Source organism: Rhipicephalus microplus, chromosome 3, assembly GCF_043290135.1.
Source record: "Rhipicephalus microplus isolate Deutch F79 chromosome 3, USDA_Rmic, whole genome shotgun sequence".
NCBI lineage: Eukaryota > Metazoa > Arthropoda > Arachnida > Ixodida > Ixodidae > Rhipicephalus > Rhipicephalus microplus.
Genome location: NC_134702.1, coordinates 143450409 through 143475209, shown reverse-complemented (window position 1 = coordinate 143475209; position 24801 = coordinate 143450409). Strand labels below are relative to the sequence as shown.

General features: G+C 44.6%; 1 protein-coding gene across 1 annotated transcript in view; it reads right to left on the bottom strand.

Annotated features, from left to right (window-relative positions):
• Positions 1–4829: 4829 nt before the first annotated feature.
• LOC142802983 (uncharacterized) overlaps positions 4830–24801 on the bottom strand; it is a 35370-nt gene continuing 15398 nt past the window's right edge. The window contains exon 4 of the mRNA XM_075888074.1: positions 4830–5030. Coding sequence (XP_075744189.1) covers positions 4830–5030 — 201 coding nt within the window. The remainder of the gene's footprint in view (positions 5031–24801) is intronic.

Below are 24801 nucleotides of genomic sequence, written 5' to 3'. Positions count from 1 at the left end.
ACGGCTGCGTAGCTCATAGGTCGCTGATCGTCAGTAGGTTCAGCTGTTGAAAACGCTTGGCGAATTTCTTCACGGACGACTTCAGCGACAGACGCCGTGGGTGGTTCCGTGACCAGATTCCGCAGCTTCAGCAGCTCTTCGCGAACAATCTCTCTTATTAAATCGCGCAACGAGCTTTGATTGTTAGATGTTGCAGCGGCGACTTGAATGTGGGCGCTGGTGGACAAGCGATCGTATTGTCGGCATCATAGGTGAAGTGCCCGCTCGATAGCCGTAGCTTCTTTGATGAAGTCTGTCACGGTGCGTGGTGGGTTCCGCATAAGTCCGACGAACAATTGCTCTTTATCGCTGCGAATGAGGTAGCACAACTTTTTGTCGTCGGTCATGTGCGGGTCAGCTTTACGGAAGAGACGGGCCATGTCGTCAGCGAACATTGCGACCGTTTCATTGGATTTCTGAACCCGTAGCTCGAGTAAATGCTGCGCACGTTCGCGCCGGTCGACATCGGCAAATGTGTCAATCATCCCTCTTTAAAATCACTCCATGTTGGCAAACTGCCTTCTCCGTTCTCGTACATATTTCGAGAACTATCGTCGAGATAAAAATAGGCGCGGGAAAGCGATTGGTCAAGAGACCACTGGTTGGTGTTGGCGACACATTCATAGTGATCAAGCCAGTCTTCGACGTCTTCATGTGCTCCACCACCAAAGCGATTAGGTACGAGTGATGAAAAAAAGGGTTACCTGAGATGGGGTTGGCAAACTACTGTCTCGTGGTAACTGTTGTGGACTGGCGGTGGCCATTGGTAGATGTGAGTGGTGCCTTGTAGAGTGTTCCTGGGAGAGAGTGAACTCTGGGAGGAGGCCTCGCAAGCGACGACTGAAGCGATGCACGGGAGTGTCGACAAGTGTTTCTGGGCTGGATGAATGGCTCCCCGTGGGAGTGTGGAGCATCAGGCGGGGTCGCGGGCCGGCACCTCCACCAGTATCGCAGTACAACGCGAACAAAGCACAAGTACGCCTTGAGGCAGCGAAAGCAGCGTGTTCTCAACAGCTGAGTCGCAAAATTTTCTTCTTTGTCCTCGAGTCAAGCCAGAGGCCCACTATCTGGTGTCCGCAAAATCCCCCCATCATCGTTTTTGTCCACATGTAGGCACGGGTCAATATATAAATCCGTATAAGACGTAAGTGAAAGGTGTCTTTACAGTAGTAGTGAAGCGTTTATTGTGCATTGTTTCAGGAACAGCAACACATTGCGAAGACACGTTAAGAATGGCGAGCCGCTCGAAAGTGGCACCGCAAACCTCAATCAGAAAGCATGCACGAAATTAGACATACACAGGACGAGCGCAGACTAACAACTGTCACAGCGTGACACTTAAAGCACGCTGTTCAAACAGAAAGAGAGACGCGTGGAACGAGCGTTCAAGTATACACAGGACAAGCGCGAACAACCCTCACAATTCTTCCTACGTCATGTGTCAGCAGCGCGCTTCCTTTGTAAACACGACCGTGGCAGCCTGTGAAGTGACCTTCGCACTCTTCCGATGACCACGCTCCGTGGAGGCGGTGCTTCGTGGAGGGGACGAACTTAAGAGCGCGCCCAACGCTAAATTAACTTTATATGCTTCCTACAAGAGTTAATTAGCGCATAGGTCTGCCATATTGCCTGGATAGCAACCACAGTTACACGGCAAAGCCGTGTTCTGTTTTTGCAGGCGACTTGCTTACGCCGATCGACGAAGCGTGTCGCCGATCGCCAGTTGACGTGCTGGGCCTGTCAACGATCGGCGAAGAAAGAAGAAACACGGGCTTTCGGAACAGTGCTACACAAGTTTAGAATAAATTTTTTTCAGTATGTGCGGCAACGCAAAGCGCCAAGGCGTAGCGTAGTACCGAATAACATGCGTCGCCACTGCCGCATGCATGAGTGGCACAAGCTATGAAAGATAAGGAACAACTCACAATTGATGACTGATTTGTGGGGTTTAACGTCCCAAAAACCACGATATGATTATGAGAGACGTCGTAGTGGAGGGCTCCGAAAATTTCGACCACCTGGGGTTCTTTAACGTGCACCCAAATCTGACCACACGGGCCTACAACATTTCCACCTCCATCGGAAATGCAGCCACCACAGCCGGGATTCGATCCCGCAACCTGCGGGGCAGCAGCCGAGTACCTTAGCCACTAGACTACCGCGGCGGGGCAAGAAACAACTCACAAACACAAAATAAATGTCCTCCGAGATTCCAAGAGTGCCACACTAAGCCTACAGAAGAGAATATTTCAGTATGTTTTTTTTCAAAAATGGTGCCGAATTCACGCAAATACTTTCCTGTCGAAGCTTAAGGACATTCAAACCACCAGTTCGTAGCTAACGAGCTACAGAGCGCACGACAGTCACTTGATAGATTCCAGGTGGACGGCAACCGCTTTCAGCGGTGTGGCCTCTGCACCGGCTTTTCAGCAGTGTGTAGTTGCTAGCGGCGTTTGAAAACAAATGCGCTTTTCTTCTACCTGACTATACCCTACACTGAATACCTGGATATTTTTAGGAAAATACGGCCATTCTTTTAACCGAGCCGCTGCGCCGCGAATACTCCTATCTCGCCTCTCGGGCCGCGACGAGCACCGCGCGTTTTATCAGCGTGACAGAGCATTCTTGATAGGAAAGTGGCACGAGCTGGGTTAAAAGGGCCGGCGCCCGCACGGTGGCTGTTCGGGAGATGATAAAGATTAGGTCTGGACGCTTGGGAGAGGAGGGTTGGACACGTTGAAGAGGATATGGTGGAGAGTTTCATTGCTTTCTCTACATTAAGGGGCTTTACCCAATGAGAGCCTGTCGCGCCATTTCGCGATTGATAACAAAAACGCGCTGAGGTTTCGAAGCTCTGAGGACTGCCAAATGGTGTATGGTGTATCTTAATGGCTTGCCTTTAGCATTCCAGACAACGTACTCTCCGTGACATCATTCGGGCACTCTGGCAGTAAAAGCATTTTTGAACAGAAAGATAATATTTTTGCCATGGGAAACACTCTGCTTAATTTGCAAATTATCGGAAACTGGTGATCATGTATTTTCCATTGTTGGGGGGGGGGGTTGTTATTGGGACGTGGTGCAGCAAGCCATAAAGAAAGAGTTACCGCTAGACCCATACGGAATTCTGTTCTTAATTGTTGTCAATGAAGATGAGGTACCTTTTGACGCCATTATACTGCTAGGCCTCCACTCTCTGTGAATATCAAGAATAGAAGGCCACCATTTTCACAAAGATGCGTGGCATGCGAGATGGTATTTTTGCGAAAAAGTTGATTGGTTTGTAGATATTCACCAAGCTGAACCAGAACCACCAGACTGGCTGTCAAGGGTTAAGCCGCTTGCGACTTCACCCTAATTTTAACCCGACAATACCAGCACTGCTCTGGTTGGCTTACCAGTACACAATGTGTACATTGTACTTTGTGGATCTTATTGTGTCGGTGGCGTTGATTTGATTCATAAAGTTGTTGATTCATAAAGCCAGGTAATGAAGAGAAAAAAAACTCTTCGTAACATAGTGCTTAGCGTCACGCGCTGAGAATCGCGAGTTTCTCAGTTCGATTCCGTGCGATGAATGCTTGTCTTCTGGTGATTTCTTTGCAATCTTTTAGTATAGTTTTCAACGTCACTTCTGGGACTAAAGTACGTTAGCGGAGTCATGGTGGATCCCGGTATAAAACACTTTCGTGTTAAAAGAATGCTTGATAGCATTCACGTCTGGGTAGCTCCTGAACATGCTTTCTAAAGGGCGCCTAAACAACTCCCAAATGATACGAAGATCGGCGGGTGCGCTATTATTTCCCGATATTTTCCGTCTTTGCGGCAACATTCGCGACGCCAGCAGTTTGCTCACGTGTCGTCAGAATGTAATAAGCTCTCGATTGGTCGATTTACAAAAGTTATCTCTTGTGAATTACCTCCTACCCTGCTTTGTCAATGCCACTCAGCTGATTTGATTGATTGATTGATTTGTGGGGTTTAAAGTCCCAAAAACATTATATGATTATGAGAGACGCCGTAGTGGAGGGCTCCGGCACTCAGCTGATTTGTGGCCTGCTCACAGTTTTTTGCTTTGACCGTTGAGTTTTGCTGCACTGACCCGCGATCTTTTACCATTGACACTGCTGAACTGAAAGCAATATGATACAACATATACTGTGTGGCATAACTATAATTATTAGAATAATAAACGACAATATCCTGGGAGTTCACCGAACGCGCATTTTGTGACGTAGCGAAATGTTCTGGAGGCTTTTTTTAGTTTCATCCACTTTAATGTTGACAAAAACTTGGAACAAGTTCGGGAGCCTTCAAGCGGCTACATGCGACTGCAACGCTATGTGAAGCTGACGTGGTGGAGGTACCGCGAAAAAATAAGGGTAAGGAAAGAATGTTGGACTCTTGCTCTGTACAGAGCCACACAACTAATCAAGGCGACACGTGTTCTACAGCCACGTCAAAATTTATTTATTTCTTATGTTGAAAGTGCTGACTGTTGGTACTGCTGTTATCAAGACTGTATTATATGACGTACTTATTCACAAGTTAACTTTTAGGGAAAACCTCCTTGTTCCAGAAGTGAGTGCCTTGCGTGGAAGTTCTATTTGTATAGTGACTTTGAGGGGAAACCACGTGAATGCGCTTTTGGATGAGTTTGAATTAAGATGGTGTAATTAAGAGATAGAAAAATATTGGCGTAAGAAAGAATGTCCCCACTCTGCTGCCTTTGTTTTAGCAGAGAGCCTAGGTACATGGTAAACGCCATTCGAGGCTACGTCCTTGGCAGCTCATGCAGTATTCTGGGCATCCTTCCCTTGGGCGGCGCCCGAGACGCTGGACAGAAGTAGCGAGCCACCATCGATAGGCATCGTGATGCCCGTGACAAACGCTGCCTCGTCGGACGCCAGGAAGGCGATGCAGCGAGCTACTTCTTCTGGCGTGCCCAGTCGGCCAAGCGCATGCAGCGAACTGGCGGTGTTCTCCCGGTTCTGCAAGGGGTGAACATTCGGAGGAGAAAGAGTCACGAAATCCAGAAAGATTAGAGCAGCACGCACAAAGTCGAGCGAGACTTCGTCACAGTACAGCTTGCTAAGGTTGATGCTTGGGAGAGTTGGTACACATATACAGTAAAAAGAAACAGCGTGAGAACGACAACGAAGAAGCATAAGAAACAGGGCAGTGCACCCTTATTTCAGCATTTGCTGTGAGACTGCAGCTGCTGCGCATCTATAGCTTCACCTGGTTTGGTTTGGCTTTGATTGATGATCGATATGCGGGGTTTAACGTCCCAAACCCCCACATGATTATGAGAGACGCCGTAGTGGAGGGCTCCGGAAATTTCGACCACTTGGGGTTCTTTAACGTGCACCCAAATCTGAGCACACGGGCCTACAACATTTCCGTATCCATCGGAAATGCAGCCACCGTAGCCGGGATTCGAACTCGTGACCTGCGAGTCAGCAGCCGAGTACCTCAGCCACTAGACCTCTGCGGCGGGGCTTGGTTCGGCTTTTACCCTGATACATGTGTATATTCCAACCCTTGCTACACGGCACTGTTCTTGCTCTGTATTATTTATATTTTTTTGTATGTGTTGCTCTGTATCTTTCTGTAAATTCCTATTTGTTTCTCTTGCTATCTTCTTGTGTCGTTCTGCCCTTTCTTCCTCCCTTTTTTCTCCTTCTCGTTCCATGTCTTTCTCTCCCTCTCTGCCCTCGTTTACCCCTCCATCTGTCCTCCTCATCCTCACATCTGATCCATTCACCTTCACTGCCCTTTCTACCCTTACTGTACTACACAAGGCAATGAATTTCTATTCACTCTAACTTACTTTTTTTCTCTGTACTCGTTATCTTGTCTATCAGAGTTACTGCACGTCACACGCTGGACAGATCAGCGCACGTGTTCGTTGAGTGAAGGAAAAGGGCAAGAAGAGAAAGGCGATAAAGTAGACAAAAAATATCGCATCCAACATCGCAATGACGATCATTTTCTGTCTACGACCAATGGCAGGCCTGGGCGATTGTAGTTCTGCTGTAATATCTTCGGGTGATCTTGGTAAACGCATCAGAAAATTATTAAACACAATTAACGACATAAACTATGCACAAAAACCATAACGTTACTTCAAAGTATAGGGTGTGCGAATATTCGAAAATTTCGATTATTCGCACACCCCTACTTTGAAGCAAACAGCGAAGCGAATAACGAAGCAGCTAGCTTGTATTCGAATTGCAGAATATTTTCGACTACATTTTTAGAACTTCAGCAGGTCCCACGTACCTTGGGAATCGACGTTATACGAGGCACGCGGAGGGAAGGTGACCGTGGTGTAAATTTTTTATTGAGCGACATGTCATGAAATAACGTTAAACATAAGTACAAATGTTGCACGCACAAACATATGTTCGAGAGTTGCAGGTGTTTATATAAGCAGTAGTTTGTATAAGCACTTGTGCAACGACGACAACAAGAACATGAGTATTAGCAAAACCAAAATAGATAGGCTGATATGAAGCGCTGATTCTTGTGAGCATGGTAGCCGTAGACATGAATCAAATTCTGCACATGACACCTAAATACAATAGACGTTAACCCGACGACACGGCTCTATCACAGGAGTACATGTGTAATGTATATAAAATTGGATAGCGAGCACTGCGACCACAAATGACGCTTTATAAACGTTAGGGTCTTTTTGAAAAATAGTTCCGAGACCTGGAGTGTCTCTGTGTTATAGAATTCTAGATCGCCACGAAGAATGCTTGGGTTCGATTACTGCTGAAACCCTGACATTTATTCTTTGCATTCGTCGGGTCAACGCTACCGATGTCCGGTATTTCTTAATGCTCGCGCGTTAAAATTGTCCATGCATGTTCTCGTCGTTCTTAAGTAGATACTAAGTGTAAATCACCTGCGGCACACGCCGGCATACCAGTGGCACGTAGCCGCCCCCGTGTATGTGCCACTCTGGCGGGAAGTCTTTGACGACGTACGCGACGGAATGGAGACATTATCCATGTCTTGACCAGCGCGCAATATTTGTCGAACCATCTCACCCTCCCATACTAGTTTGGGTTCACGCCAAGGTAAACAAGTGATCATGAGAGCACGCAGACCTAAACGGCTAGATAGATAGACACGGAGATAGACGCCAAACACGCTTGCAGTGTGCAAAGAAATGCTTTGAATTTAACAAGTAGCAACGACGGGAAAACCACCGAAGAACAGGGTGGAAGTGTAAATCATACTCTTTCGCTTCTTTTAGTTAGCGGAATGCCATGGCGCAGGTATTTCAAGCTTTTAAGGATATATCGATGATCTACCTATCATGTGGTGAAGGAATTTCGGTTTAAACTCCACGCAGTGTCGCCAAACTGAACGTGTCGTCAACCCACAATCATTATTTGGAGATCCACGTGTTCCTTCATGATACATTATCGAATTTCAAGGCCCTAGTTTAATTGAAAAGCTGACACCAAAAAAGTGCCATCTCAGATACCGAAGCCACGGCTGTATTATTCATCCTACAGCTTGAAAATAACGCGAAGGCTCTTGTCGCTATAAATACTGTAGTAATTAAAACTACTTCAGTTTAAATGGTTTTGGCGTCTTTTGTCGGTTAAATATAGCAGCAATGTCACTTAGTGAAAGTGTGTGAATAATTGTTTTAAATAAACACAGTTGTAGCATTCTAGAACTCTCTTGAAAACGGTTGCTTTGCCAATCGAAAACTGTGCATATAGTATTGTATTCGTACTCAATTTTGTATACTCACCACTCGGTTCGTGTAGGACACTTGGTCCTAAATTTCGCTCTTCGAACTACCCTACTTCAAAGTGTTAGCAAGCAGAAATCACCAGCTGGAAAGTCAATAATCATTTTCACCTCTATAGAATTAGCATTGAATATTAGGTGTGCGTTGTGAATCGCATGATCCAAAGCGTTAGTTATTTTGTCACTTGCATGTAATTTGCGGCGAAATTCAGGATTAGTGGACGGAGAAGTCACCGCTGAGGACCCCCATTTAATAATAATAATAATAAAACTGATAATAATAATAATAATAATAATATTAATAATAATAATAATAATAATAATAATAATAATAATAATAATAATAATAATAATAATAATAATAATTGATTGATTTGTGGGGTTTAACGTCCCAAAACCACTATTTGATTATGAGAGACGCCGTAGTGGAGGGCTCCGGAAATTTTGACCACCTGGGGTTCTTTAACGTGCACCCAAATCTGAGTACACGGGCCTACAACATTTCCGCCTCCATCGGAAATGCAGCCGCCGCAGCCGGGAATCGAACCCGCGACCTGCGGGTCAGCAGCCGAGTACCTTAGCCACTAGACCACCGCGGCGGGGCAATAATAATAATAATAATAATAATAATAATAATAATAATAATAATAATAATAATATTAATGCGTACAGTCATGAATGCCTCTTCGCTAACGCCAGGTGGTCGGCCCAAAAACGTTCTGATCACACCCGGGCTGCAGAAAAAAAAGGTTGTCAATGCACTTGTGTCAGTGTTGCCGATATCACAAGTACCGCACTTATTTCGCTATATGCAAAGGATGTGCAATTTCTCTAAATCAGGTAGCACACTCCCGGCTCACTGGGCACGCGCCAGATGCTCGCCACCGATGCATCGGTGTAATATATTGTCGCGTAGTTGCAACTGTGAAGACAGTAGCAATAAAACCGGCAAAGAATTACTTCTTAAGAGACGCGAACCCGTGCGGAGTGAAATGGTGTGCTCACAGTACGACGAAGGTGGCGAGCACAATCGTCCATCGCCGAAAATGTGAACATTAATATTAATGTCTGGAGTTGTAGGTCCAGAACTCCGGCCCGCTTGGTGCCAGCCCAGTATTCTATCACTACATGTATTCTACCCCACAGCATAGAGAGATGTATGTACGTTGTGTGGGGCCACATCAACTCTCTTTCACATCAAATGAGAGTGTACACATCACAATGAAGAACACCACAAAACGAACAACTCAGAGGAACAATGGGAGGCACTGCTGTCGAGCTCGTCTATTGGAGATCAGCGTTGGCTGATTTAACGGGTAGAGATGATGGCTAGAGCCAGCGGAGCCCTGGAATGGGGGCCCGACCAATTGGAATGCTCCGCGTTATGCGCAGATAAAGTTTCTCTCTCTCTCTCTCTATGTAGGTCCCGAAATCATCACATGAGTATGAGAGACGCCGTAATAAAGGGCTCCAAAAATTTTGACCATAAGGTGTTTTTTTAACTTTCACTGACATCGCACAGTACACGGGACTCTGCCAGTTCAGCGGCATCGAAATTCGACCGCCGCGGCCGGGATCGGCTTCGGTACCATTGGGTCAGCAGCCAGATTGTGAACTTTGGTGAAACGCATCGTCTGATATAAACACGAGGCATCGGAAGTTGCAGGAATATGATAAGTGTTAATGTAAACTCCAAAAAGTCCACTCGACTTGACGAGTAATGCATGCAGTCTGAGCCAATCGAAGCCGATTTGCAGAATATGCGTGCTTTCTGGAAGAAAGCATTTCGCTAAATAGCCCCCAGGATGGCGTCCATACTTGAGCTTTTTTTTCTTACCCATACTATCTGCCCACCAAAATATTTATATGACCTTAAACTCGATGTGAAATTGCGAAAAAACCATGCGTGGTTCAGATGACTTAACATCGTTGCAGTCACTGTACAGTAGAACTCAGGAGACGTCTCAGCGATGTCAAGCGTTGCAATTCTAGGGAAAGAATGACATAGTTTAGCACTGTAGGAACATCCTCTGCGCTTCAACTCTTTCATGTCTCCAACCTCTAACTTGCGTCCCTTCTCCACGCCCCTCAACAATACTATGCACTATCTCCCCTACTCTTTTTCTTCTCTTCACCCTAAATACCCAACCCCCTCGCTATATTACATTTAGCTATGTTGTACATGCCATGCTTTACACCTCTTTTGCTTCTTTCTATCTTCACATTCACGTTACTCTGTTCCCTCACAAACTTTTACTTCCCCCTGCTATATTGAGTGTGCATGTTTACAATACGCCTTAAACTTTACCCACCTCCTTTACGCTCTCATCACCCTCTCATCCTTAACGCATGTTTTTTGTTCTTTTACAGTTGTTCTGTACCAAAGTTACACGGAGATCGTTTGCCTTAGATATATCCACTGTAGGCCGTTTTTAGCCCGTCCCACTACCCTCGTCCAAATTTTGGGATGTGTTTCAGAAGTAAAAAAAGTTTGATGCGAAGCATCTTATGAGAGAGCTTCACCCAATTGCGTCCGCACTCTATGGCGTATGCGCTTACTTTCTCTCCAACTCTGATCCTCTACGCAGGTGCTCGGTCGCCTTGTCGCCTCCGCCAAAACTGGAGCTTGTAGACCCGCTCCTTTCTCCCATACCCTAACTTCGCTCGGCCGGCTTCCGTCATTCTCACTCAGTAATGCCAACCCTAGGAATTTATCTCTAGATCTAGGAATTTTTTAAGGGGCGAACCTCCTTAAGGCGTGGGTCTGTCCATGCCTTGTATGTATGTAGTAGTACGTATTGCCACCGGTGGCACATACCCGCTCTAGAGTGAGTACGTGCCACAGGGGATGCGAATGGGAAATGGCGGTATTTGGAGTGTTCACTAGAAGGATGAATGGACGGACGGACAGACAGACTAGCAGACAGACGGACGGATGGATAGACGCGCGGGCGTACTGACAGATGGACGCACGAACAGACAGACAGACAGACAGACAGACGACAGACAGACAGACAGACAGACAGACAGACAGACAGACAGACAGACAGGCAGGCAGGCAGACGGACGGACGGACGGACGGATGGACGGACAGACAGACAGATGGATGGATGGACTCATGGACGGGCGCGTGGATGGACGCATGTATGGCCGTGCGGACGGACAGAAGCAAGAACGAACGGACGTACGGAAGTATCGACGGGCTGACGGACGCTTCGCCCCACTCATCATCATTCACTTCGTGGATATGCTGTGATTTTCTAGTTTTTACAAGAATATGACGTCTTTTTGTTGAATATAGAGATTTTTGCAAGGCTCTGGAAGTGTGACAATACGCGGCCTGATTAATGGCATTATGATTTAATGAGTATTAACACTCTTTCAACCAGAAAGGTTGCGATAAATGATATTGTCGATTTCATGTTTTTTCCTATTTAAAGCTGTGCTGGTGTGAAGAGGATAATAGTTTTGTAATGCGAGTTTATTATACGCTGAATACAGGGGCAAATTAAACTATGTAGTAGAAAGAGTTAGGCACGTGCTTATCATGAACTCTCTGAGTGATTGCTGCACCGTGAAACAAAGATAAATTTTGTCTTGTAGGCTCTTTCTACTTCGAACGTCATTCGGAAAAGCTGGGCCACAGAGCGCACTATCTTAACACTTATTTATGAGTCAGGCTGAATAATGGCATTATAATAAACTATTTATTTCTTTTTCTTGCAATTAGGGAGTTTTAAAAGGCCAATCTAGGAATGACGCGTTTTCTTAGGGTTGGAAACATGGTCTTCGCTTCGCTTCCGTTCGGAAGAGTCGTTCAGCTGAACACTCCAACCTCTACCGAGATTGAGATCACCGTGGAGCAGCATCAGTACAGGGCTGGCAATGCCGAACGCAAACGCTTGCGCAAGCAAGGTGATCATGAAATTTGGGCTAGGAAAGCGCAAGCCAAGCGCCGGCGTCCAGCTGCAAACCCGAAGGTTCGGAATGCCGAAGTCAAAGCCAAGCGTTGGCGTCGAGCTTCCGCTTCCGCAAGAAAGAGACAACGCGAGTCTGCGGCGAGAGTAGCGAGGCTTTCGAGACAACTGCAGCAAGCGGGAACCGACGGAGCACGTATAATTAACCGATACTTATACTACAACGCACACACACAACGTAATAACACAAACACTAAACAGAACGCTCACACAAACGGGAACGCCGAGTGAACGCAAGCGGAAACATGGTGTGCATCTCCAATGCTGCTTCGCATCCCTTCATGGTTTCCTTTAGAGGGACATGGTGTAATTTTTTTAGCAGGGTGTACCTAGCACTAAACAATGATTTGACCCTACCAAATAACCTAAACAGGTTGAGAGCAGCGAACAGGAAAGCCTAAATACTTATGAAGAAGATTTAGAAATGCTAGTCACTCATTCGCTGACAGCGTGTGTGATAGCTGCTCTCGTTATGTACTGAAATAAAATTCTGTGTTCTTTGGTGTTCGTCGTAAAAGCGAAAAAAAAATATTAATACGAGAAAGCAACACACTCTCGTTGAGATCGATGAGCCATAGGTTCAAAAGGGAGCACCACGAAGATGCTAGAATAGTTCTATAGACATTTTTGGTGATTGGTCTTACGTGACCGAGAGCCGCAATTTTTGTTAATCGGCATAGACAAGCTTATGCGCTCTAAAATAATTTATCGTATTTTTCTCTATGGCCGTTTTGCGCCGAGGCCTTCGACCACGTACTGTTGACGTGACAAATGAAGTGACGAAAAGAAGAATGTTCTTACCTTACTGCGTTCACACGTACACCATATGGAGCATTCTCTGTAACCGTGAGACGGAAAAAATATTCTACTCAGTAGTAGTACCAGTAACAGAAGTATCAGCCTACGTTACACTGATAATATTGTGCTGAGGTGACTGCTTAAGTGTGTTCCTATCACCGGTTCGTATATGAAGCTCCTAGTCAATGGTGTTTATCGAAAGATAGAAACAGCTAATTCGTTTCGTTATAATGCTTCAAGAACCGCATCAATGTTAACTAAGTTTTCTCCTGTTTTCACGCAAAACCTAGCTGTGTACACCTTGTTCGTAAAACGGTAACCCGGAAACTCGGTTCTCATGTCAATGCAGATGATTCAAATGAACAAAAAATAACAAACATTGAGATCATCTAACAAACGTCTGCTATTCACCTTGTTCAAATGCTCTATATAGCCTACATTTGGCGTAAGGTCAGTGACGTTTACTGCTCACTTTACGATGCCTATTGAGCAAAAGAGAGTCATAGTCGAAACGGCGACTGGGGTCTTGAGTTATACCTTTGATACATCTGTTGGACAATGTGTGGCTGCTTTGGCATTTCATAGTTCTACAATGCACTCACCTAGAGCAGCACATCGCGACAGATGTTCGAGGGCGGCCTTCGTGACAGCGTAAGGCACAGCACACGGGATCTGTTGAGAAAAGTAACGGGGATAAATTGTTACAGTCCATATGGTCGATGGCTATAATCGCGGGGAATGCTAAACAAATGTTGAGTAGTTGTGAGCCTTCAAAGTTATGAACAACACTATGCCTGGGTGGATAATTTAGCTACGAAGTTCTTCGCCGTTTACATGGTGGTCCTTTTTCAAATGGTATTTTCTGAAGCCTAGAGTGGCTCTTAGGTGGTAGCCTCAAGTATTGGAAAAGCGCCCGCGGAACGGCGCAGAGAGAAAGACGTTGGTTTGGCTTTAGAAAGAACGCCTATTAAATGTCATTTCTTATCGAACTTTCGCGACATTGAGCGTATCTATCTATCTATCTATCTATCTATCTATCTATCTATCTATCTATCTATCTATCTATCTATCTATCTATCTATCTATCTATCTATCTATCTATCTATCTATCTATCTATCTATCTATCTATCTATCTATCTATCTATCTATCTATCTATCTATCTATCTATCTATCTATCTATCTATCTGTCTGTCTGTCTGTCTATCTATCTATCTATCTATCTATCTATCTATCTATCTTACTATCTATCTATCTATCTATCTATCTATCTATCTATCTATCTATCTATCTATCTATCTATCTATCTATCTATCTATCTATCTATCTATCTGTCTGTCTGTCTGTCTGTCTGTCTGTCTGTCTGTCTGTCTGTCTGTCTGTCTGTCTGGCGGTTGGATAATGGTATCGATACCAAACTTGGTATGATATACCGTGACTGTATGACCAACATAACTGACTGGTCGTAACATGAAATGACATGTATGTCGTAAATGTCAAGATTTACATGTCATGGCGTTGCTGCTCTTGCGGAGGTTTCATTCACATATGTTGCAAAACTGGTATGGTATGACATGACTGCATGGCGAACACAAGCGACAGACGCTAACATCAAAATTATGACATGCGTGTCATGTAACTACATGACTACATACCACACTCATGATGTGCTTGCGGCCGTTTCGTTAGCTTTGTATATACCGAATTTGGTATTACAGCACGCGAATGCAAGACGAAGGTATGAGACTGGTGCAAACATGATAATCATTAGACGCGTGCCATATAACAAGACTACATCCCATGCTCATCATGCGCTTGCGGCCGTTTCGCTAGCTTCTCATGAACCAAATTCTGCGATACGGGACGTCAATAGATGACGAAGGTATATGACTGGTGCAAACATGATAATCATGAGATGCGTGTCATGTAAAAACATGACTACATGCTACGCTCATGATGCGCTCACGGCCGTTTCGCTAGCTTCACATGTACCAAGTTTGGTATTACGTGACGCGAACGGACGACATAGGTACATTACACGTCCAAACATGATGATCATGACGTGCGTGTCATGTAACAGCATAAATACGTCCCACACTCATGATGCGCTCGTGGCCGTGTCGCAACCTTCACATATGCCAAAATTTGGTATTACGTCACGGGAATGGATGACGAAGGTATGTGACTGGTGCAAACATGATTATCACGACATGCGTGTCACGTAAGAACACACGCCGCACTGAAGGCGTCAATATACTTCGACATGAGCCGGAGTGTGTGCGCGCCTGCGTTCGTTTATTCGCGTCACGCCGGGGATGCCACGTCAGGCACCGATATCCCCCTAGTAGAGATCAGACGATCTGCCCACTGACCATCAATGGGGATCTGCATGCCATATACTCGCAGGCGCGCACCACGCTGCGTTATTTTGACGCATGCGCGTTTGAGCGCACACGGCGTCCCTTCGTGACAAAGAGAGGCAGACGCGGTGCTCTCTAAGTAACATCGCCGCCGCGAAATGCAGCATGTCGCATTTCGCACCGGTTGCCATCCGGGCCGCGCCGACGGGTGCTGGTTGCGCCTGGCGTCTAACTATAGAGTGCTCGCGTTTTGCTAGCGCGGCCTCACTGCGCCCAGCCTGCGCGTGCGTCAACGTTGCGTCGGAGTATAATTGGGCCCTTCATGACGTGCTTGCCACCGTTGCGATAGCTCCACATTTACCAAATTTGGCATCACGCGAAGTAAACAGAAGACGAAGGTAAGTAAGGTAGATGACACGTCGAAACCTGATAATCACAAGATGCGTTTTATGTAAAAACATGACTACATGACACGCTCATAGCGTTCTCGTGGCCGTTTCACTAGTTCCACATATACCAAATTTGGTATTACGTGACGTGAATGAACGAGGAATGTAAATTACAGGTCCAAATATGGTAAGCCTGATATGGATTTCATGTAAAACATCACTACACACTACGCTCATAGCACGCTAGCGGCCGTTTCTCTAGCTCCGTGTATACCAAAGTTGGTATCAGGTGACGTTAATAGATGACGAAGGTAAATGAAACGTCCGAACATGATAATCATGACATGGAAGTCATGTACGGCATAATTTACCTCCACCTCTTAATGTTGTGCTGATTTTAAAGTCACCTTTTATTCTTCCTCATTCGTGTTTCGCATATCATCGATTCTCACTGTACGTGGGATACGCCATTTTTTTTCTTAAAGAAGACAGAGTGGAATCTTTCAGGACCCGAATAAATTTTAGGGATGAAGCTCCTTATGGCGTGTTCTGTGCGTCCTTCATTGTCGCAGTGGCACAAATTCACATACCTGTGGCACAAACCAGCATACTAGTGGTTCATGCCCACCCTCAGGCCCATATCCGCATGTCCACATGTTACAAAAAATGTATCACTGCGGCATTATCATGCTCTCGGTGTTAACAAAGCGCTGACAGCAGAAATGCGGTACATACTCTCGTTTAGTCCTTGTATTATCCGCAGGATGGCGGTACTTTTATATGATGAATATATGATGAAAAGAAGTGAGATGGTGCCACTTGATGTGTTCACTAAATGGACGGACGGATGTACGGACAGAAGTGCGGACGGATTGACGAACGCTTCGCTCCACTCATCATTATTCATTCCGTGGACATGCTGTGATTTTCTTTTCATCTATCCATCCACCCATAAGCGAGAACTGAGGGGCGCAGTAGTGGGAGGGGTCAGGGGAGTGAAAAAAATTGAGCGGCAAAGAAAGGTCGGTTTATTGAGCTGTGCTTAGCCACACCACCAAGTATCAGTCCCACTCCGATCTCTCCCGCACTGTAACTTGCGGAATAACTTCCAATAAAATCCCGCACGTTGTACGTTCTGTACGCAAGTTATGGCGTCTTGGGCCATCGAGCATCGCTTCTTAGGCGACGCGAAACGCAATGGCAGCCCCGCATCTCGCGAAATGCTCATCGAAAGCCCATCACACAGTGATTGAGCTTCATGACTCATGAAGTGACTGGGTACTTTAGTCAGCAATGGTTGGCGACGGTTGGCAGTAACTGGATAGATAGGTAACCCCTTACATTTTCAATAGAAACACAAAAGTGTCTCGAAAAAAAAATCCAGTGGGCCAATTAAAACAAATCGCGTTGTGCAACATACGGATGTTGTTGGCATTAAGTGCCCGAAGTGCAAACCCAAGTAACACAAAATAAATATAATCCATCTTATTAGAAGGTATATCGTCTAAGCTGACTGCACCCCAGATTAAAGAAGCCAACTTCAGGAAGGATATATTCAAGACGAAAAACCCTGCTATGAGACGGATTTTTAAAGATGCTTACAATCATCGTCTTATTTATAGGTTGTGTTTTTACAGATATGTCTTCTTAGCCGTCAGAAATACGGATATTAGAAGTAGACTACTGTAAGATTATAACTGGAACATCACATACCGCTGTAATACAGATTTTTAAAGACCCATTCTTTCTACAAAGCAGCAGATCGACGTCATTTAGTCAATGCATGCACGGACTTGCACAGACATCTATGAACCGCCGTGAAATGCATTTGAAGTGAAGCCTGCGCACGATATCGCTCACCGCGATAGAAAAAGTGTGTGTTGACATTGCTTCTTTCGAGAGCTCCCAAAAGTTTACCTAATTTACAGGCATATATAGCCGTCTAACTTAATTTCTCCCGAACTCTTTAGCGTTGGTCATGTACCCGTCCGCGCTCCTCCTCCGGCTTCTGCAATGTCATTGTCAGTTAATCTCACTGATTCACCGTGTGTGGTCGCGTCCGTCAGTTATATTCTTTTGCGTTACTCTCTGTTTGTGTCGTGATTATTAAAAACGACAGACGCAGCTGCGAAAAAGACTTCACTCTATGTGCAACGTACCTGTGGGCCCGATCGAATGCAAGTAAATTTGTGTGGAGTCACTGTTACGCCGACTTACGGTTAGGCCTATGCCGTTAGATTCCCAACGGAAAGATGCACTGGTCACTTTGCCAGTGGATGTGCTCTCAGAACTTCGCTCCTTCTATATTGGGGAGTCATAGACGATACTGTGATGTGCGATTACTTTTCTTTGTATTTATGAATTCGGTATAAACGACAAACTATTGTCATTCCGAAGGTATACGCTATTTTTGTTGTGTAGTACTCCCTGTTCAGGTCGATAAAAATGATAAAATAACCAAACAAATGTGTGGCGTTTTATCACGAATAGCTTGTACAATACGTTTCAGTAATAGTAAATAACTGCTTAATTTATGCTGAATAAGATATGAAGCGATTCAAACATGAATGTGAGTAGCAGTTTTCATTCATGTTTGAACGCACATGAACGAAACTATTTTTATAATAGTTGACGTGCGTTTGCTAAACTGAACGCATATAATCTTTAGATGTTTGTACCACCTAAGAATATTTAGGATACACATAAGTCTCATGCACTTTTAGTGTCCCTGCAACAGACTTGTGCATATGATAACCTTGCTAACATCGTTCCTTGCACAGGTATACGGAAATGACAAGGTCCTAGATGCGCTTTTCTATTGCGAAAATTTAAGGGCATGATAATCAAAGGCGACTTTTATTACGAGTTTGGGGGTTTTTCTCAGTCTTCTGATTACAATTCGCGTTGACCATCTCGACGCGCTTCTTGAGTCTTGTGGCATATATATTTTTCCTTATCTGTTGACCTCCTTTGTTCTCTTTAAACCCGGCACCTCATGCAGAACATAATATTTTGTAACATGTTGCTCACCCCTGGATAAATATTATTTGCTCACTCTCTGCCGTTGTACAGTGTAATCTAGTTTTGCCCCTTGACGCGGTGTCTCCTATAAGGTAATGATGGATACAAGAAAATTCTCCTTTCTTCTATTTTTCGCAGTTTGTAGTCACCATAAATGTTTAAAACAAGCGCTACAGCAAATAAATTATGACACCTTAATGGAGCAAGTTACTTGCAGTTTTTTTGTATGAATAACGCTAGATGCCGACACATTCTAGTCTTCTTTATTTTTGGTTGGATCTCAAGCGTGCAGTTTGGCATAAATGACGGAAATGTGCAAAGTAACGCACCCAGCGATTTTCGTTGAGATCCATTGACCTCGAAAAATTGCTGGAATTGGCCTTTAATGACGAGCGGTTATTCTGCCTACGTGCTACGTGCTCAGCCCTTGTCAATTTCTTCTTGATTTGAACTATACAATATCCTTAGCCAGAGTTTATTACCTAACCCACTCTGCTCTGTTCTTGTCTCTTAAGGTTACATCTACTATTTTCCTTTCCATCACGCGCTTCGCCATTCTCAATATAAGCTGAACCATCTTTGTAAGCCTCCAGATTTCTGGTCCGAATGTTGGTACCAATACGATGTAGCTGTAAATACCTGCCTCTTGAGGGATAGTGGCACATTACCATGCATGATTCGAGAATGATTGCCGATTGTGATTCACCCCATCTTTATTCCTTTACTTAATTCACTGTCATGACTTGGCTCTGCGGTTACCAACTGTTTTAAGTAAAAATATTCCTGACGTTGCACACGTTGTGGATCATAAATAATTTGTTAATCACGTGAAGTAATTTCTAAATTTCTAAGCTAATCATTATCAAGACTTGTGTCCCTCTCTTACGAAAATAACATTTATTGACAAGTGTTTGAATTGTGGTGGCTTTTCTTGCTATAATTGCTTTCTTTTAGCCATTGTTCAACCTTCTGATGTTTTTGTTTTTATTACTCTTGCTCATGTATTTATATTGTATTGTTTACTGATTTGTATAATATTTGTTCCAATTAATGTTACCTCTCCTTCCCCCCTATTTGATGTCTTCAGGGCTTCTAGGATATCTGAATAAAAATAAGAACTTCCAGCGTCTCTTCACTTATCGCAAAGAGCTATTTCCTGCCGAGGCTATTGCACATTTCTTCAATGCATAATGTTTTCATATTTACTCTTCTGCTTTCTCTTACCAGTTCAGTAATCATGAGCTGTAATTCGTCACCTAAGCTACTCATCAAGACAATGTCATCAGCGAATCGCAGGTTACTAAGACCCTCTCCGTTAACTCGTATCCCGAACTCCTCCCAATCTTGGGCTCTGAAAACCTCTTGTAAACACGCGGTGAAAAGCATTGGAGAGATTGCGCCTCCCTGCCCCCTCGTTTAGAAACAAGGCTTGGGAGGAGCGTATGATATAAGTTTCAGTAGCTTGATAGGAGCAGGGTACTTTGTTAAAACTGTACCGCGATCTCTATGCCATTTTCAGGTTACGTACTTCGAAGAAGAGAACCCTTTAAGCAATGTTGAAAGAGCTGAAGGCAAAGCGCAACGAAACGCAAGGTAAGCGCCGGAAAGCAGAGGGGAACGACAATACAAAAAAATCAGTGCTCGTATCGTCTCTCTTTGCTTCTCTTTCCTCGCCTTACCTTTCGTTACGCTTTGCCTTCAGCACTTTCGTGCTTGCGCTGCAACTCTTTTAAAAATGCACTCTAACCTAGACTTTAACCAACTAGCCGAATAGCCGTTCTTCTTCAATGCATCTAATGAACTCAAGTCTCTACAAAGGTTAGAAATCATGGCCACGAAGTAGCCTGTTGAGATTTCTGCAACGCTTGTAGAAAGCAAGCAGCTCTGATACTTTTCGATAATTGACTCACCGGTGTTACCGCTGCAACACTGGAAACGTTTACGACGTTACCTGAAATGCAACAGAACAATTTAAGTGAAAACACGTATCCCAGACAACTTCTATATCAGCTAATCAGCAGTCTTGAACATCACACGTAATTGCTATGATTGTTTGTTATGGCCAGCTCTCAGCCAGAAGGACGTATTCTCCGCTCATCATTGATGACAATTAGGCTCTTATAGACGTAGTGTATGTTTTTAAAAAGTGGTAGGCGTCGTCGACATGCTGATGTGCTTGTAGCGACATCGCGGTGCGTACACTCAGTCCAGTCCCGAGCTGGCTACTGCCTTTATGATCACGTGGCAACTGGCACGTAATCATGGCTAAATCATAGAGCTTTTTCCTAACATGGTGCGTCAGGGAGCCTCCAGCTCGAGCACGTGGGAGGCTCGCCGACGTGCTGTGCTCTGAGGCAGCTTTGGGGCTGCTGTGCCAGTTGTCACGTGGTTATAGAGACAACATATGAGCTCTGGAATGGGCGGAGCTAACGTGCCGTGACGTCACTACAAGCGCCTCAGTATGTCTATCAACGCACCTTACCCCTGTTTACACATATGGAATTTGCGACTACAACTGAGCGCTGGCATCTAGTGACGGCGCCTGGAAACGACTCTAATAGGGTAAACGTTGAAAGTAGTTGTGTTACTACGTTGCGCGCGTTGAGAAGCGACAGCACAGTTCTTTTATTATTGCCGTGCCGCATTCGCGAGCTTGAAAAAAAAATTCACAGCATATCTGCGAAGTGAATGATGATGAGGCGAAGTGTCTGCCTGCCTGCCTGCCTGTCTGTCTGTCTGTCTGTCTGTCTGTCTGTCTGTCTGTCTGTCTGTCTGTCTGTCTGTCTGTCTGTCTGTCTGTCTGTCTATCTATCTATCTATCTATCTATCTATCTATCTATCTATCTATCTATCTATCTATCTATCTATCTATCTATCTATCTATCTATCTATCTATCTATCTATCTATCTATCTATCTATCTATCTATCTATCTATCTGCCTATCTGTCTGTCTGTCTGTCTGTCTGTCTGTCTGTCTGTCTGTCTGTCTGTCTGTCTGTCTGTCTGTCTGTCTGTCTGTCTGTCTGTCTGTTCGTCCGTCCGTGAACTATACAAAATCATTAATCATACGAAAACCACTAACGCCATTCAGTAACATTATTTCCAAGGACACTTACACACAACGTCATCTATTGAGTAAACTACAGGTGACTATATACTACTACTACTACAACTACAACTACTACTACTACTACTACTACTACTACTACTACTACTACTACTACTATACTACTACTACTACAGAGGAGGGAACAACCCACACCCTAAGGAGCTTCGCCCCCAAAAAACGATGTCCAAAGACTATTTCTGTGAGACGCAATGCGTGGTATCGCGATGGAAAGATGGCAATGTATCGTTATACCACTTGCCGATGGGTGCAGACAACGCGTTGTGAAGATTGGCACAGATCAGAAACTTTCTCATTGGAAAGATGGTGACCGACACATTCAATCACGACGACTTAATTATTCTCGGTGAGCACACCACTATTTAGCAAGGGTGCATTCTTGTAAATATTAAAGCTTCTCTAACCACGGATCATAGTTTCGTTTCTATAGGCAAGCACCTAAGAAAATTTGTTTCGATCCCGTCGTGGTGGTCAAGTGGCCAAGGTACTCGTCTGCTGACCCGCAGGTCGCGGGATCGAATCCTGGCGGCGGCGGCTGCATTTCCGATGGAGGTGGTAATGTTGTAGGCCCGTGTTCTCAGATTTGGGTACATGTTAAAGAACCCGAGGTGGTCGAAATTTCCAGAGTCCTCCACTACGGTGTCTCTGGTAATCATAGGGTGGTTTTGGGACGTTAAACCCTACATTTCAATCAATGAATCAATTGTTACGTGTGTGAGTGTAATTTACAGCGAAAGCTGTTATGAGATCACTTTTCGGGTCACGCGCCGTTGTTGTCCGCCGCCGCCACTGGTGTCTGTAACCACATCGCGCGAAATTAGAAAAAAAACGAACCTCTCACCAATGATATAGTGGGGCTTGAACCAGTGTCTGCTATATGCGAGGCCAATAATCTAACACTGAGTTTCGCTGGTGCTTATACCTTGTTGTCAAACTTGCCTTAGGCAGGTCTGATGTCGGGAAGGCAATTGCGTTAATACGACTTATAAAGCGTGTTACTACATCGAAAGAAGAACCAGTCGTCGCACAATGCGATTAACGTAAAGAGTGGACCGTCCAATGCTGCAAACCATCACAAAAGCTTGTTTTTGTTCTCCTATTGACTGTGACGCATACCCACTTCAGCCGTAATTTCTCATGGTCGTCAGCCGCTGCGTGGACAATGGGCTCAACCTTTCTTGTGTTTAGCGCATGCCAGGCTTCTCAGAAGAATGACAAATTATGGCATAATAAATGCCGGCCTATGACTCAAAATTTTATTATTAATGATCAAGTGGGTACCAAGAAAGTGTGCTTGCAGTATAGTTACCCAATAAGTGTTTTGAAAAAGCTCTGAAAGGCCGCTCTTCTAGCTTTCGTTGTGACGGCTCTGCGCCTATTGCGCAGGCCTTGTGTTTTTCACATATGCTTGTTTTCTACGAAAGTTGTAATGCTACCTATTCTGAAATCAAACTCCAGTAATTCTCCCCCCCCCGAACATTTCTTATTTCGCATGTGCGTATAAACGCACACACAAAGGCGTGCGCGAAAGTCGCGCTTGTGTAGTGCGTGTGTATGTATGTTCATGCACATATATATCACTCCCGTGCGTGCTTGGTGTGCGTGAATATATCTGCTTTGAATACCCACTACTGCAGCACCATCAATCGAGTGTTTGCAAGCACACCACCTTAATAATTAGAAACCTAATAACATGGATCGGCGAATAAGACGAAAGGAGCAGTTCTATCAAAATCGAAACTACGATTTCCCTAATCTTGAAATACACTGGCCCAAGCATAGCTTCGTTTTGTAATTAAGTGAATAGCATGCGCACTCAGCTTTTGACGGTACAACGGAACTCAATGGGATACGTGCTATCGGCAGCAAGCGCCCCAGCGCAGACTTACCAAAACTGTTAAAGGGTCCCTGAAAACATTTTTTGAGTAACCATACAATAAATTCACTGGAAAAGTGTCATCATCATCATCATCAGCCTATCTACGTCCACTGCAGGACAAAGGCCTCTCCCATGTTCCGCCAGTTAACCCGGTCCTGTGCTTGCTGTTGCCAAATTATACCCGCAAACTTCTTAATCTCATCTGCCCACCTAACCTTCTGTCTCCCCCTACCCCGCTTCCCTTCTCTGAGAATCCAGTTGGTGACCCTTAATGACCAGCGGTTATCCTGTCTACGTGCTACATGCCCGGCCCATGTCCATTTCCTCTTCTTTATTGCAGCTATGATATCCTTAACTCCCGTTTGTCCCCTAATCCACTCTGCTCTCTTCTTGTCTCTTAAGGTTACACCTACCATTTTTCTTTCCATTGCTCGCTGCGTCGTCCTCAATTTAAGTTGAACCCTCTTTGTGAGTCTCCAGGTTTCTGCTCCGTAGCTAAGTACCGGCAAGATACAGCTGTTATATACCTTCCTCTTGAGGGACAGTGGCAATCTACTTGTCATAATTTGAGAGTGCCTGCCGAATGTGCTCCACCCCATTCTTATTCTTCTAGTTACTTCAATCTCGTGGTTAGGCTCTGCGGTTATTACCTGCCCTAAATAGACATAGTCTTTTACAACTTCAAGTGCACTATTACCTATCGCAAAGCGCTGCTCCTTTCCGAGGTTGTTGTACATTACTTTCGTTTTCTGCAGATTAATTTTAAGACCCACCTTTCTGCTCTCCTTGTCTAACTCCGTAATCATGAGTTGCAATTCGTCCCCTGAGTTACTCAGCAATGCAATGTCATCGGCGAAGCGCAGGTTACTGAGGTACTCTCCATTAACTCTTATCCCTAACTGTTCCCATTCTAGGCTTCTGAAAACGTCCTGTAAGCACGCAGTGAATAGCATTGGGGAGATTGTGTCCCCCTGCCTTACACCCTTCTTTATTGGTATTCTGTTGCTTTTTTTATGAAGCACTATGGTAGCAGTTGATCCCCTGTAGATTTCTTCCAGAATGTTTATATATATTTCATCTACGCCCTGATTCCGCAGTGTCTGCATGACGGCTGATATTTCTACTGAATCAAACGCCTTCACGTAATCTATGAAGGCTATGTATAGTGGTTGGTTATACTCTGAGCATTTCTCTATTACCTGATTGATAGTATGAATGTGGTCAATTGTTGAGTAGCCTGTTCTAAATCCTGCTTGTTCCTTTGGTTGATTGAATTCTAATGTTTTCTTTACTCTGCTAGCAATTACCTTTGTAAATAGCTTGTATACTACAAAGAGCAAGCTGATCGGCCTGTAATTCTTCAAGTCCTTGTCATCTCCTTTCTTATGTATTAAGATGATGTTAGCGTTCTTCCAAGACTCTGGTACTTTTC